Below are 17,222 nucleotides of genomic sequence, written 5' to 3' on the forward strand. Positions count from 1 at the left end.
ATAACATTTTTTCTAAATTTTTTTTTTACCTACAAATTTTTTTTATATGGTCAAGCCTAAACACTTTATAAATACGGAGAAAGTGGCGACGAGATAGGTACCAAACAAAGTCCAAGTTAGGCTGATTAAACTATTACTAACATGATTTCTCAGCTGGTCGGCACATTTATATCGTCCTATGCACTCGCAAATGCTTCATATAGTGATTTATAACTGATATTATGAATATGAATATATATTTTATTGCAGAAGCAAACATCATGCTATAGAAAAATAACATAATATACAATTCCAATAATGACAGTAAACAAACAGAGAACAACACAATATGGTCATAACAAGCACATAATTACAACTCCTATGCAATGATAATTTGTGATCTTAACTTCCATGCCGCAATAAGAAATCTACACAATTTTTTAGTTAGACTCTTTGAGCTAGCATGTAAAAGAAATACCAGCTTTCTATTAGTTGGCCATGAACAATAATATTTTGGTTAAAACTGTAGTCTCAATGATCTAAAGGCAGGACATACAAGAACAAAATGGTACTCGTTTTCAATATGACAGCATATACATATACGATTTTCTCTTACAATATTGTCAAAACGACCAACTTCAATATTTAGTTTTAATGTTCCACTACGCAGTCTAGTCAGTATATTAATATTAAAAAATCATACTTAAAGTAATCTTCTTAACAAAACTCATTTATCAATTTTCTATATAAACACAATTTTTCACAATCGTTCAAAGTAGTAAACCAGTTCTGGTAGTATTGATCATTCATACGACATTTTATATATTCAAATGCAACATAAGGGTTCACTTTATCATTCCATACATAATTCATACCTAGACTAAATAATAAATCACGAACATGTGAAACCCAGTTTCTCTTGCCATTTGAGGCATCAATACGCAGGAGGTTATACATATCATATACCATATCAGGTTTATCATATATTATATGCAACCAAAACTTTATAATTCTATTTTTCCTTAAAATGGACATAGGTAGATGACCAAGTTCACCACACAAAAAGGCGATTGGTACATTTTTACCAAGCTTTAATATAAAACGACAAAAACGATTATCAACGAGTTCAATTTCATTGGCTCGATGAAATCCCCAAATTTCAGACGCATAGTTAAGTATAGAGGCCACCATACTGTTAAACAAGAAACATGCTTGACTATATTCAATATAAATTCGCTTGAGAGTGCCGAATAAGGAAGAAAGTGCCATTGCTCCTTGCTGAGAAACCCTCTTCTGTGATTGCAAAAACTTTCCATTGAAATGAAGTAACCTGCCTAAGTATACATAAGAGTTTACAATTTCCAGCTCCTGGTTGTCAAAGAAAAAGCGGTTATTAACAGGTTGCCAACCATTTCTAAAAACGACTACTTTTGTCTTGTCAGTATTAACAGATATATTCCACTTTTTACAATAAAATGAAAGTTTTTCTAGTAAGACTGATTTTCCAAACAGGCCGGTATCGTCAGCAAACAAACTTAGATATAATAGATATCCATTGATATTAAAGACATCGCTGTATCATTGTCCATAGGAATATCTTGAATAATGTCATTCACGAAGAATAAAAACAACAGAGGTGATAATGGCTCACCTTGTTTCACTCCCAAGAAATTGTCAAAAGCCTCTGAAAATTCACCTTCAGTGCGAAATCTCAAACGAACAGTTTCATAAACTGCCTTTATGATTGAAACTAATTTCGTACTTATTCCACTATTTAGTAGCTTCTACCATAGAATTCTTCTGATAACCTTGTCGAATGCTTTCCGAAAATCGACAAAAGCGCAATATAATTTCGATTTATGTTGTAGAACATGTATTATTATACCATGGAGTACAAATATAGCATCTACAGTAGAGCAGCCAGGTCGAAATCCAAACTGATTATCTATAAGTTTTTCCTGGTCCTCATCCCAGCCAAGTAATCGTTCGGTTAACATTGATGTAAACAGTTTTGATAAAATGCTCACTAAAATGTTAGGTCGATAATTATTCGGATCTGTCAAGTCACCACTTTTCGGAACCGCTATTACTATGCCTTCAGACCACGTATCAGGAAAAAAGCTATTTTCAAACATATAGTTGAAGAGAGTTTTAAAAAAAGGAGCGAAAAAAACTGGATTCGACGACAACATTTCGGTGATGATGGAATTATTCCCAGCAGACTTTCCAAATTTAAGTTTATAATTTTATAGCACGTAGAATGTCAGCTTCCAAGAATTCGTTATCTAAAGAGTCTATTGTAATAGTGTCCAAAAACGAGCTATTTTCAATTAGACCAATTACTTCTTCACATATATCTGGAGGGTCTTCCCCCAGGAACTGTTCAAAGTGACGCAACAACAAATCACTATCAGCCAAACATTTTGATTTCTTTCGCGGCTTAACTGTTGACCAAAATTTTCGTGGGTTTGTTTTAGCTATTTTGCAAAGTTCAAGTCCTTTGGCACGTTTGAAACTGGCTCGAGATACACGTTTAGTCGTATGATTATAACTATTGCGGGCTAAGATATATAAATGTCGATTTGTGTCTGTAGAATGACGTTGGTACAAATTGCCAGATGAATTAAATTTTCGACGTTCAAGGGCACAGTTTGCATTAAACCATTCATTATTATGTCTGTTCACATTTGTCGAATTGTTCACGAATATGGTTTTCCCAAATAATTGAACAGTATAAATGTGCACAAAACTTGATACTTGGTACCTTTTTGCATATACCAGAAAAATATATGTCAAATAATCAAATAGGTAATCCGTCTAGTTATCAATCATATACATTTTGTAACTATCTATGTCTTTTAATCCCATTTTTTTTATTAGATATACTGTTAGATATATGTATTCTGGAATAGCCAAAGTGTTATTTTTATTTCCCACGTTTATTTACAATGGAATTAATCTTTATTCTTTATTTTTACCGTGTTTTCCAATTTTGTCTCAAGTACATACTAGTATAACAATTAAAACAGTAATGAAAGTATACTAAAAGACGAAACAACAGATAGATAGAGATATGATATAGATATAGAAGGTTTATGTATCTAATGTAATGATGGTATACGTAAATAGATATAATAAGATGTGGTATGAGTGCCAATAAGACAACCTCCATCCTATTCCCAATTTGTAAAAGTAAATCACTATAGGTCAAAGAACGGTCTTCAACACGGAGCCTTAGCTCACACCGAACAACAATCTATAAAGGTTCCCAAAAATTACTAGGTAAAACTATCTAAAACGGGAAAACAAACGGTCTAATCTATAGAAAAAACGAGATCGAGAAACACTTATGAATCACATTAACAAACGACAACCACTGAACATCCTGACTTAGGACAGGTGCAAACAAATTTAGCGGGTTTATACGTTTAAGTAGGTAACAACCTTAACCCTTACCTGAAATAAAGTGTAACATCACAACATAGAAAGACACTCTATTAATTATCAATTGAAAAGACTTAACAGACATATTAACACAAGTGAACGAATAAATTTTATTTATGACACAATGTAAATACAAAATTTATAAAAAAAAAACCGGGATATCCCTTTTACGGTTTACTCCTGGTTTGCCCACTTTTAATTATACTAATTATCTTTTAGTAAAAAAAAAAAGAAAAGACAAAGGTTTAATGAGCATACAATTGTATAGTCTGTTCCAATTTAGGTATATAGTTTATCAGTGTTTTCTTTCTATATTCAGGTATTTTTTATTTTGTAATTCCATTTTGATTTGTAAAGAAAAATAATAAATAAATTAAAAAAAAATTCTCTCAATAATTTAATATCAATTCAAGCAAGGATTTGTAAAGTAAATCTTGATTCAAACTATTCATTTAACAACTAAAGACGAAACAATGACATTAAGTGTCCGAACAATTCATTAGTTTCAGAATGATTTTCATGAAATGAATACTCCAATACAAGTTCTCTTTTATTGCAAACATAATTTATATAATATATGAATCAAGTTTATTAATGCATTGCATAAGGAAATAAATAAATAAAGCATTATGGTAAAATAAGTAATATGGGGCACTGTAAGGATGGGAAATAGAATATTTCATATATATATTTCAAAAGTCAAAAAAACATTATATTTACAAAGTCACAAATTACAATATTTCACTAAGTTGTTCAATTGAAATGGAGACGACGGGATGCTATATCAGTGTAGTCTATTACGCTGATGAGTCCTTGTCGATATCTGTTTTTTAGTAGTTAAGAGTCTGTTGACTATGTATCTTCGTCTTTTTGGTGGACGGGCTCCTCCTGCTGCATACTGGATAACATAACATTCTGTTAGTGCATGGGTCTTCTTCAGTAACTCAATGATCTTGTAGATATTGGTGTGGGCATGTTTAAGTCTCTTCTTAATTTTGTTGTGCCATCCTTCCAGGTGATTGGTCCACCAGTGCAGCGTGGTCCTTATATGTCGTAGTGGTTCCACAGAAAGCAGTATCCTTCAACCCAGAATTCTGTCACGTAAACAGTAAATAATGTTGTAGCGAGTATGTTGTCAGCTTCACCAATGTCTTCTAAAGTTTAAAGCAAAACTTCCTCAACAAGTTGGGGTGGAACAAGGGGTAATACTGCGGCTTGTCGTTTTAATCGAGTGATGTCTTCATTTTCTTTATAATGCGATTGTAGTCAACATTTCTGTGTCTTTTGCCAAATACACTGGGTAAAGGGGAAGAAGCAGCCTTTCACGGTTACCCCTGGGAACGCTGTCTGTGCTGCGTTGTTGGTTGTTGTCTCGTAATCAATAAATACTTTTTCTGGGTGAAGTTGTTACTGAAGTTGTTGAGCGAGGTATCGTTATTTAACTGTTGTTTATTTTAAAGAAGAAAATGCTACACTGGATGCAGATTAATGTTCAAATTGGTGTCGTTTGTAAAGCTGAACAGTTGCATATATATTCTATTTGTTAGGATTAATTTGATATTTTTTTATATTAAATTTCAGAACAAAGTATTTATTAAAATTTTAAAAAATATATACTAATCTTTAATTCATTATTTTACTTTTTACTTTTTTTCAGAATGTACCAACAATTAAAATTATTTAAGGAATGCCTGTAATATGTTTTCTGTCTATGAAGAAATAACATAAATAAATTTGGTGCACACTGAATAACGCGCGTAGCGGGATATTTAACAGTGTGCACCACATTTGTTATGTTATTTCGAATAGATAGAAAAAATATTACAGTCATTTCTTATAATTTAATTCTAAATTCCATTTAAAACCGTAGAAAACCATGAAAAAACGTTGATGACGTCACGTTCACATGACTAAATTATGTCTATTGGCTGATAACAAAATAACGTCAGCCAATCAGAAGACATGTAACACCCAAAATTAAATTATTCGTTGATAAGTTGTAAAAATTATAAACATTAATTTTGTACATATTTTTGTCATTTTTTTTCCTTATATTTGTCAAATTCAATACATTTTCCTACTCAAATTAAATGAAATAAAAAATATCTTTGAACATATTTCCTTGATTTAATAGCAGAATATAGTATCTTTTATTCTATGAAATAAAAAATATCTTTGAACATATTTCCTTGATTTAATAGCAGAATATAGTATCTTTTATTATATGCAATAAAAAATATCTTTGAACATATTTCCTCGATTTAATAGCAGAATATAGTATCTTTTATCATATGCAATAAAAAATATCTTTGAACATATTTCCTTGATTTAATAGCAGAATATAGTATCTTTTATTATATGCAATAAAAAATATCTTTGAACATATTTCCTTGATTTAATAGCAGAATATAGTATCTTTTATTATATGCAATAAAAAATATCTTTGAACATATTTCATTGATTTAATAGCAGAATATAGTATCTTTTATTATATGCAATAAAAAATATCTTTGAACATATTTCCTTGATTTAATAGCAGAATATAGTATCTTTTATAAAAAAAAATACAGGTAAAAGAAAAGGTATATTTGTCAAATTCAATACATATTCCTGCTAAAAACTATATCTAATATAAAATATTTTTGCAAATTTTCCTTGATTAAATAGCAGAATATTGTATCATTTATCAAATTTTACAGGTAAAATAAAGGTAAAAAATATGACTGTAATTCAGAAATAAACTTCAACTGTTAAAACAACAATTCCCCCTATGTTTACATATGCATGTGATTAAAAGTGGGCAAACCAGGATGACACCCCTTATAACTTAAGCAACAACACATTTTTTTTAATTTTTTTTTTATTCAACAACAATATATCACATGCTGTTAACAGATTTCTTCACTGGTACAGCTATTTCAGTAAAGATCCCTGTTTGTTAGTACCTTAAGACCAGGGTATCTTCAGGTAGTATTTTTATAATTTTGTTAGTTTATATATTATTTGTCATTATACATTGTTTATCATTAAATACATTAATTCTCTATAATTTTACAATTATAACTTTGAATATGAACTTTATATTTATATACACATTTGTAGATTTAATAGTATTTTGTTTTCTAGCGTAACATTGTGTTGTTTATTTCAAATGTAACTTTTATTTGAAATTTGTTATAATGCTGAATAGTAAATTGAGATTAAAATCAAAATCAAAGGTAGAAATATCTCGATAGAATAAAACATTTTTTGGTTATTTTTCCATTCTGTTTCAAATAACATGAAATGGGGTTACGCAAATGTATTGTTAGGGAATTATTCAACCAATGCATACATATATACTTCAGTAAGTCCTAACTATGTATAAATTGACAATTTAGGTAAAACGATTGGAGTTACCCAATTTGATGACAATGCTTAAACTTATTCCGAAAATAAAAATCTATGTTTAGCCATATACATTTAACAATTTGTTAATCTTTTTTGTCAACCTTGAAATATTTATATCATACTTATTTATATGCATTGCAAAAATACACTTCTAGTAGATGTTTATCAAAAATGTGCACATTTTTCCTTAAGTAGACATTCACAAGTACTTTGATTTTATCAATCAATGAACTTCCGAATTAAATTGAAAGGAAGTAAGGAATTACTCAGAATTAAAACAATAATAAAAACAAGAACGGAACAGGGAATAACATAATTATGCTTGTTGTTATTGTTGTTATTGTTTGTATGATAAAAGAAGGCTGTGTGGTATACGTAAATAGGGAAGGAACCAAAAGTCACAAGACGTCTTTCGATATCAAACGAGACAATCGTAAACCCAAGTGAATACACATTAGTACAACGAATAAAATAATTGCAATATTTTCAAGGTTATTACAACAAAAAGACAGTCAGACAAATACTAGCTTTGAAAACCTGCTAGAAAGTGTATTACATTCATAAAAGTTTTTTGTATTTCTTTGTGTTGTTTGTAATGATTTGTAATATTTGATTACCTTCACACTGTTCCAGTGAACATTATCCAAAAGATGTATTCATGAATCGTCTAGAGAATTACACAAAAAAAAATTCGTCCAGCAATTCTTGACATTGTCATAAATTACAATATATATTTTGACGGTATGAACAACCGAATTAATCAACCAGTATCATTTGGGAATATATGGTTACAAGTTCTTAACCTACAAACTATAACCCTATGTCTTTCTGGAAATATATCTAAATACTTTTAAAACTCAGATCTTTATGTGTTCTGTACGATATCACTTTTGACAAAACGAATACCCTAGTAAATAATGTTGTTGATTTTGGTCCTATTACTTTCGTTTTAGACTAACAACTGTGGGATAAAGTTAGTTTTCAACAACAATCATTACTATGACCACAATTATCACCAATATTGGGTATGGATATTATCCATTCACCCATACAACTATTATGTGACAATTTACATACTTTTTTTAAAAAAAAGATATGAAATATTTTTGACAATTCATTTTCATCAAAAACAAATGGAAATTTGAGAATAAGATCATAATATATGTATCACTTGAACTCACAATAAGTTTTCAAAGTATTAAATATTCCCCAGTTTTTGTTCAATTGGGAAAGAAGTGCTTCAAATGAGTCAGCAAATACGACTTCATATAATAAAGCAGACAGTTTACGATAAATATTCATATCATTTTCTATTTCTTCAGACTTATTCTAATAACACCATGTGTTTGTAAAATAAGATTTCAACTGATTTAAATATAAGGAAAGGGAAGATGTATTCATTTCTCAACCCTTACTAATAATTCAAATATCTGGTAATCATCAACACATTTGTTTAATGTAGAATTCAAAATCGAGGTAAGCTATTAACCAAAGCAACTAATGAAATAAAAGTGATAGGTCAAAGGTTTATTATCCCCACCCTTGTTTTATATAGTCGTACTAACTGTTATGTTCAGTCAATGTTTCCAACTATATTTTGAATAAAGCTTTGAGTTGTATCTCTTGTTTTTTTATTTGAATAGTTTTTTGGAATTGTGTAAACAGACCAAAGAAGAAGTTCTTCTTCCACAGTTACTACAAATACTCCTTAAAAAATATTTTTGATTTTACTGTTCTTTGTTGGTACATGATATGATAAATTACATACTAAAAGATGAGACCGATTACATTGATCCGCAACTTCTCTGGAACAATACAAAGTCACAAACATGTGTTATGTAACGTATAAATGAAGTGTTTTGTACTTCCTAAATTTGTCTTTGAAACAATCTTTTTGGCATAGAAAAATGCCAATTTTAAGAATTTGGAGACAGTTATTGATCCATGTCATATACGCCTTTGTGCAAGCTCATTCGACGCATTGCCCGCGAAATTTAAAAAAAAATATTGTCTCAACACTTGCCCAACTGTACCTCGATTTCGCGAGCAGCATCTAGTAGTTATGATTCCTAGGCATACATTATCTTTGTTGTATGTCAGTTTGTGTACACTTTATTATGAATTGTTATAGTATCTATCATAACGTTGGTCCCTAACCTTGACTAAGAAAAAATGTTGTGTCTAAGGAATCAATGTTAACCTTGGTCCAACTTATGCAGTTTCATGAGGTATGTTTGATTTACATAAAATTCCAAGAGTTAAGGACTTAAAAAGTAAGAATTATGATATTTGCCTTTTTTGTATTAAATCAGACTAAATTCTTTATAATGCGGTTAAAATTCAAGAACATATTTTAACGAACGTGAGCCTGGTTCTTTAATCGGAATAAGTTTACATTCATGCGATTAGTCAATGTGAAGTTTTCTCACTTGTAGATAAAAGGCTATTTCAGACATTTTCAAAATACCTTGGATATGCGGTAGGTATGGTATTTTTATTTGAAAGTATAAATAAATATCGAAGAAACTATTTTGTTTTACAGTAAAACTGACTGATGCACTGAGTGAGTTCAACTTACTAGACTTTTTACGTAATACAATTTTGAAAATATATTTTAGAAATTCATTGTCATTTTAGAAAAGGATATCATATTTACCGTAAGCTTCTTATGACTCTACCTAATTAACGTTATTCTAATAGATATGATTTCTTTAATCTCAAGCACCAACTTGATATAATTGATATATTTTCTAATTTGTTTGGCCTCAGTTGCACGAGTTAAAGTAAATATACTCTTAACCTTTAATCTTTCTATATGGTTCACCCTTGACTAATGATGTACTTGAAATTCAAATATCTGTTCAGCTACATCAACTTAAGGAATGCAGTTATTAAAAAAAATTGTCAAGAGTAAACATGGCTGGTTCACTTTAGATATAACAATTTAGTAATAGTTCTCCCTGTTCAACTCTTTTGAACTTTTATATGAGAACAAACTCATCAGCATGCTTTAATACGGTACTGCATAGTTCAAATCATACATTTTCCCGGTAACTTCCAGTAATTTACTATACTAAATTAATCATTTAATAACAGGCTTTTATACAGGTTTTTTTCTCATTGGTGAGCTTATATATTTGTAAACATTCTTTCCATAAGTTTTTGATGGCCGTTGTTTCATCGGCAATTATACACTATCACGTTATCTGGCACAGTACGAACACTTTAATTGTACTTCCTTAGCCAATTTAAGACTTCTAAGTATTCAGATTCAGATTCAATGTTTTATTAAAGTCTCACCACTTGTATAAGGATTATTACCGTCAAACAATGAACATTTTTCATATGTTACGAACTTTTTTCCTTTAATACTTATATACAATATGTTTTATAAATGTTATTCAATATTTCATGTTATACGCAATGTTTTACATGTTTATTGGAATTGATTTAGTTACAATGAATTACTTGAAGCTTATAACTTAACTACTTCATAGATAAAAAAAAATAGGAATTATTACAAACGGGATAGCACATACTAATTTTGACGGTAATGTTGTTTACCAAGCCAGTAAATTTAAATAAAACCAGGTAAACCTCTTAAAAAGAATATTCTAAAAAGTTACAAAGTCAACACTGTGATAAGACCTCGTTATACAGGGTTATGGATATCAATATTGATTTTGTTATCAATAAATTAAAACCCAACTAAAAATAATTTAATTTTATACACATTGATGTGTATTCAGATGTTTATAATTGTCGAGAATACCGAGGGAGTCAAGACGTCGCGTTTTACCGTTATGTATCTAGGGTTGACGTCAGTGTGGGACGTCGCCTTAGTAGTTCTGATATAATGAAGTAAACGTCAAACTGTATGGTTGTATTGTTTTCTGTATACGATATTATACAAATATAGCCTTTGTATGAGGTCGATACAAGGATATATTGACCTGAAAGAAGTATATTGATTGAGGACGAACTCCGAGGTCGATATACTTCTTTGGGTCGATATATCCTGTATTGACCGCATACAAAGGCTATATTTGTTATATTATTAATTTCTGACCATATTTGTATAAAAATCGTCATTTAGGTTTGTTGGAATTTTATAGATATTACATTGTCTCCTTGACAATAACAACATATAAGTTGTTATTTCATTTACTTTACTTTTTGGACATCTTATGTATTTGAAGATTTTTTTCGTCAAATAATCGATCACAGATATCATGTGTTCCAAACGTTAAACAATATCCTGAAATTCATTACATGACGTCACAAAGTATATTGGTTTTTAGATATTCTAAAAATAACCGTGCAATATGCTTTTTGCAGGTCAATATGCGTTTTGCTATCCGCCGTTTTCTCTCTACCTTCGAAAATATAGTTTAACATGTGACTATCCCTAAACGAATCAAATTTGTTAAAATATACGAATTAATAATATTAGAAGTTAGCCTCGACATTTATGGTGCCGTGACCAAAAGGGAAAATGGATACAAAGGTGAAAGCCATTCGTTCTGGACATAAAGGAGCAATTACAAGACTTTGGAAGAATTTTGGAGACATACGAGACACTTCCGAAATAGAAATTGAGGACGTCACAGCTTTTTTAGATTCCGTGTTATTTAAAAGGGATATTCTTACAGATCTGAATGATAAAATTGTGGACGCAAGCTCGGATGAAGACGTGGTGGGTGAAATTCAACAAACAGATGAGTACATGTTCGATTTAGATTACAAAATTCGTCAAATTAGAAAACTCATTAATCCCTCCCAGTCGAAAAGTCATAATTTACCCGTCAATACTACCGTTTTTCAAGCTAGTAACGTTACTCCCTCTGATACACCCATGCATACCTTGATTTCCCCTACAGCAAATAGTGTACCCGCAAGCGACTCCTCTCAATTGAACCCGCACGCCAATTGTTTCACAACCGCATCTACATGTACATTTCATACAAGAATAGAATCACCGCGAATACACACAGCACACAACGCGAAGAGCCAACCCCGGAATATTACGGAGAGACCATGTGTTTTTGTAAAGAGATACATGCGCCAACAAACTGTACCAATATTAGTGATAGCACAGCCCGAATGTCTATCGTAATTCGTGATAATTTATGTTTTAACTGTTTAGGAAATCATAATGCTAATGAGTGTCAATCGAAACGAACGTGTCGACACTGCAAGCAAAGACATCATTCCAGTTTATGTAGTGCGAGTAATAATGTTAACAGCAAATGTTTAGCGTTCATTACAAGCAATACAAATAAACAGATTCAATCTACACCCGTCAATCTTATAAATGACACTGAAAACCAGGAAGATACTAAAGTTTTGCATTTATCGACACAGATGCGTACAAATGTGCTACTGAAAACGGCGGTAGCTCCTGTATGGTCAGGTAATATATCTATGGATACGAATGTTTTATTTGATGAGGGTGCACAAAGATCTTTTTTAACAGAGCATCTAGCGAAGAAATTGAATTTGAAAATTGAAGGAATTGAAGTTGTACACTTATCGGCATTTGGAAAGGACAACACGAGCACGAGAGAAATACGCACAACCACCGTATTTATCGAAACCGAAAATAGTCGTAAAAGTCCGATTGAAGTCCTTATTGTTCCTACCATAGCAGTTCCAATACATAATCATATGCGATACGTTAACCGAAATATGGATTATCTGAAAGGATTAAGACTCGCTCACCCAGTTACCAAAGACGATTATTTTGAGATATCATTACTTATTGGTGCCGACCACTATTGGGACTTTATCGAAGACAAAGTTATACGAGGAGATGGACCGATCGCGATGAAGTCAAAGCTTGGATACTTACTATCAGGACCCTTACAGCTGGGTAGGGTACTTTCGTCTACGACATCCAGCATCTTAAACGTACTGGTTTCGAATAAATCAGAGGAATTTGGCTTAGAAGAAATTATAAAGGAACAGACACGTTGCCAAATTATCGAGAGAGTTGAGGAAGCAGAACCGACAGGGAAAATATCAAGAGATGGACTGAATGATACTTATCTATTGAACTGTTGTGACTTATTATGGACTGTTACAAAAATATTTGATTTATTAACTTACTTTCAAAAACCTATAACATGATACTATTTCATTGAAAGAAGGAACAGGTACACAGAAAAAAATGACATACTGTGATTTGTGTATACGAAATAGAGATTTAATCGAAAGATAACTAGTCTAGAAGCTAGTGACTGTGCTTAAGTTTTAAGTTTAAGTTTTGAATTTGAGAGACAGTAATTTTAATTAAATTTTTTTCTTAATTGTAATTTAATTTGGATATTAACTTTTCGCCGCCCGGAAAATGTCGAGAATACCGCGGGAGTTAAGACGTCGCGTTTTACCGTTATGTATCTAGGGTTGACGTCATTGTGGGACGTCGCCTTAGTAGTTTCTGATATATAGAGATTAATACATGGCCTTTTCCATGTCAGCCTGGGTATCATCCCGAGACCCCCATATCAGCCCTAGACGGAGTCGAGGTGCTGATATGGGTCGAGGGATGATACCCAGGCTGATATGGAAAAGGCCATGTATTAATCGCTTTATCATATACTTCCCACAATAGTTTTATGTAAGGCAAATAAACAAATGCAATAACTAAAATTGTCAAAATTTTTATAAAGAAGTTAAATTATGAATCATATATACTATAATTATCCAACAACAGCATCACTACCTCCATATATATGTATTGTAACATTTCCTATAGAGACATTTTGAAACATTGAAAATTTGGAAGAGTTTTATGATCATTATTACTCCATGTTTGTTGTACTATAAAATGATTCATAATAGTCAATGGCAAGTACTAAACTATCCCCACGTCGTCATAAAATATATCTGACGTCACAATGGAAAAGTAAACAATCGATACCAGAAACACCGCAAGTAACTTGCACGAGAGGCACTATGATGGGTTTGTGCACGAGATGCACCTGATATGGGTTATCAGCCCGGGTGGAAAATTATGGCTTGCATACTTCCGCTCATTATGTACACATATGCAAAAGCTATCATATCAATGCTAAGTATATGATAAAATGAAGTAAACATCAAACTGTATGGTTGTATTGTTTTCTGTATACGATATTAGAAGTTAGCCTCGACAATAATCTGTGGATACCTATATCTTAGTATTGCACAACGTTATGTTTTACTCTAACTGTTGAAAATTAACCTAATCCGTTGGAGTTTGATGTGTACTAATTGACATTTTAGTCTTTTCTATCAGTAGTTATTGACTTTGAACTAGTTTCAAATTACTGCGAGTAACATAAGATCTGCTCTTTTTGCCTTTTGTCTGTGTTTGAGTGTGTTGTATCGATCTAAATAATTAAGTTATTTTCAAGTGATTGTTATAGTTTATTCTTATTTTGCACTATTACTTCATTTTCTAGGTTAGCTAGATGAATTAGCACAAGCAATCATGTTTTACCCCGACACTTTCTGCATATGCCTGTCCCAAATCAGGAGCGTGTAATTCATTGGTTGTCGTTTGTTGCTGTATATAATATTTATGTTTCATAAATAGTTTTGTACATAAATCGGGTCGTTAGTTTTCTCGTTTGAACTGTTTTACCTTTTTAATTTTGGGGCATTTTATAGCCTACTATATAATTACCTAGAGTTGACAACTTTTGCGTTATTTGGCTCGGGTGGAAGTTGTTTTATTGGCAGTCATACTACATCTTTTTATTTTTTTATATATTTTTTTTGTATAACTTGCTTAAGACTTCACCGCTATCGCAACCCCTATTAGCAGGCATATTTCTCGCGTTCAGTGTGAGGAACATACGTGTGTAAAATACTGCCATACGCCTTCATAGCGAAGTTATAATTCAAGTACTAACTTAAAGATGTAATACCACCAAATCATTGTACGTCATATCCGGCTACATGCGAAAAGGGTCGAAAAAATATTTCTTTGAATTTGACGGTTGTAGGAAATCTATTAAATATTTCATTGCTGTAAAAAGATTCTGAGTAATTCAAATATATCTTGGGTTTTTAAAGCACCAATATTGTTTTTATTTGGAGCTTCTATCGAAAATTTGTGAAACTATACGTTTACAGTTACTAAAGCTTAAACACAGGAAAAGAACAGGTGAAAAATGTATTGCTTAAGTACCATTAATTGTTATATTCATATATGCAATGACATTTTAAGTGAAATTTTGTCTATAGTACTGGACAGGATAAAACTTTACTCACGCCAAGTATTTTTTTATTTGAATCAAAGATATTTTTTTTTACAATTTATTTAAAAAAAAAATTATAATGGAAGATCAATGGTGGTATTTCACCAAAAGTTTCAGACATTTTATTTGCTGAACTAATATTGTATACATGTTCGAATCCCACGAATCCAGTCATAATATTTTCAAGGTTGGTGTATATATTGCAAATGTGTATCTGTGTTATATAAAATCATATGAATCGTGTTAGATGTTTGTATGTGAAAAAACTATAATATCGTTTTGATTAAGGGCTTTTGGTTTTGAATTTTCGTCGGAGTTAAGTATTTTTTTTTAGTTTACTTTTTATGTGTATATTTGCCACTCTTTATTGCTTCGTTTTTTTCAAATTACTTCTATCACAAATATAAGATTGTATTCAAATACACCAACTGTCATTAAGTATTTTTGTTCTCATAGATTTTAATGAACAATTTATTTGTGACAAATGATCTAAACCCTTGTTCTCACTCATAGATTCGATGTAGGAATATATTTTTCATTTTTTCATCAAACGTTTATTAAAGAGAAATGTTGAAATAATATTTCGCTATAAGCGTTCAGATAATATGAAAATAAATTGAGTATTCGATCAGACCATTTTACCCTATGGTTTACATTCCAGAATTCCCATATAACATATTTATTTTTAATTTGCCAGTTATCAATGATATGAAATGAAAAAAAAAATTATTACTTCCTTTTCTTTATTAATCGTTAGTTTTATTACTATACACTAAAATAACACAAAAAGTTTAATGAACAAATATGCCAGTAGTTTTTTCTTCTGCAAAAATCATGAAATACCTTAAGAAATTATATAAAAACTTACCAAGGAAATAAAATGTTAATATGATAAATGCCATACTGTTCTTTTCTTTTTTCCTGTTGTTTCGTTATCGAATACACCACCGGATATAAAATGGTTTACAAACATATCCTGTGAATCATATGCATTCGATGTACTATAGTATATAAAGTTTTGCTAATTTAGATAGATGGACTCTCATTACGTCATTTATTAAGCTAAACTTTCCCCGATTTCTTAATAAAACGGTAGAACTATTACGATAAGTTATCTTGGATGAATGTACTTTCTGACAGGAGAATACACCACCTGCTAAAAAATAATTACAATTTTCTAATTCTGATTAACAATGTACATAACTATCGGTGCAACATTGAGATTGAACACAAGCAATGTGAAAAGACAAATTTCAGACACAATACAACCGGGATCTATCAGACATTCAAACATTTCATATTTTTATTTTAAGGTATATAAGTGGCAACATTAGTTAACCGATATTCAATTCGCGTTAATTCATAATTTATAAAACTAGGTAAAAACTTTTTAAAAACAGGAGGGAACAAAAGAATATCCATAACACTCCGACATATTGGTTAGACGCTTATTTTGAAAAAGGCACCTATATATATTTTGTATTTGAAGTCAACATTTAATTTATTTTAATTTTTATAGTTTGTTGCTTAGAGGATTTTCTTATCCAAGGCATAGATTACCTTAGCCGTATTCGACACAACGTTTTGGAATTTTGGGTCCTCAATGCTCTTCAACTTTGTTCTTGTTTGGCTTTATAACTATTTTGGTCTGAGCGTCACTTATGAGTCTTATGTAGGCGAAACGCGCGTCTGGCGTATTAAATTATAATCCTGGTACCTTTGATAACTATTACCGCCATTTTGAAATCTGCAACGTTTTACCTGAGAATTTGCGTATCTTGAACTACCAACGTCATACATCAATTTCTTTTTTGTTGTGGCGTCAGATATCTTCTATTATGACGTCAAAACTATGGGCTCCTTTGTGATGTCTGCTCCTGCTCCACTAGTGACATCTTCTCATTTCAGGTAATCAATTCTGGAATGTCATAAACGACGAAAGTTGGACAAAATGGTGACTGCAAATTGAACATATATGATATCATATGTGAGAGGTATATACAATACCGGAAAAAAACAAATAAAAATGCTGTCCGTGAAACTTTCAAAAAGATTACCCCATCTTGTAACCAGTAACTTCTATCAAGGAAACATCGGTTGACAATGTATCTCTTTACATATTTCAAATGCAGGTTTTTGTTGGAATATTACTTCTTTCAAAAA

At 31.0% G+C, this 17,222-nt stretch overlaps 1 protein-coding gene across 1 annotated transcript in view; it reads right to left on the reverse strand.

Annotated features, from left to right (window-relative positions):
* The window catches only part of LOC139514662 (uncharacterized), a 28,219-nt gene extending 12,079 nt beyond the window's left edge, over nucleotides 1-16,140 (reverse strand). The window contains exon 1 of the mRNA XM_071304117.1: nucleotides 15,928-16,140. Coding sequence (XP_071160218.1) covers nucleotides 15,928-15,961 — 34 coding nt within the window. The 5' untranslated portion in view covers nucleotides 15,962-16,140. The remainder of the gene's footprint in view (nucleotides 1-15,927) is intronic.
* Between the last annotated feature and the right edge of the window lie 1,082 nt (nucleotides 16,141-17,222).

This window comes from Mytilus edulis, chromosome 3 (assembly GCF_963676685.1).
Source record: "Mytilus edulis chromosome 3, xbMytEdul2.2, whole genome shotgun sequence".
NCBI classification, from domain to species: Eukaryota; Metazoa; Mollusca; class Bivalvia; order Mytilida; family Mytilidae; genus Mytilus; species Mytilus edulis.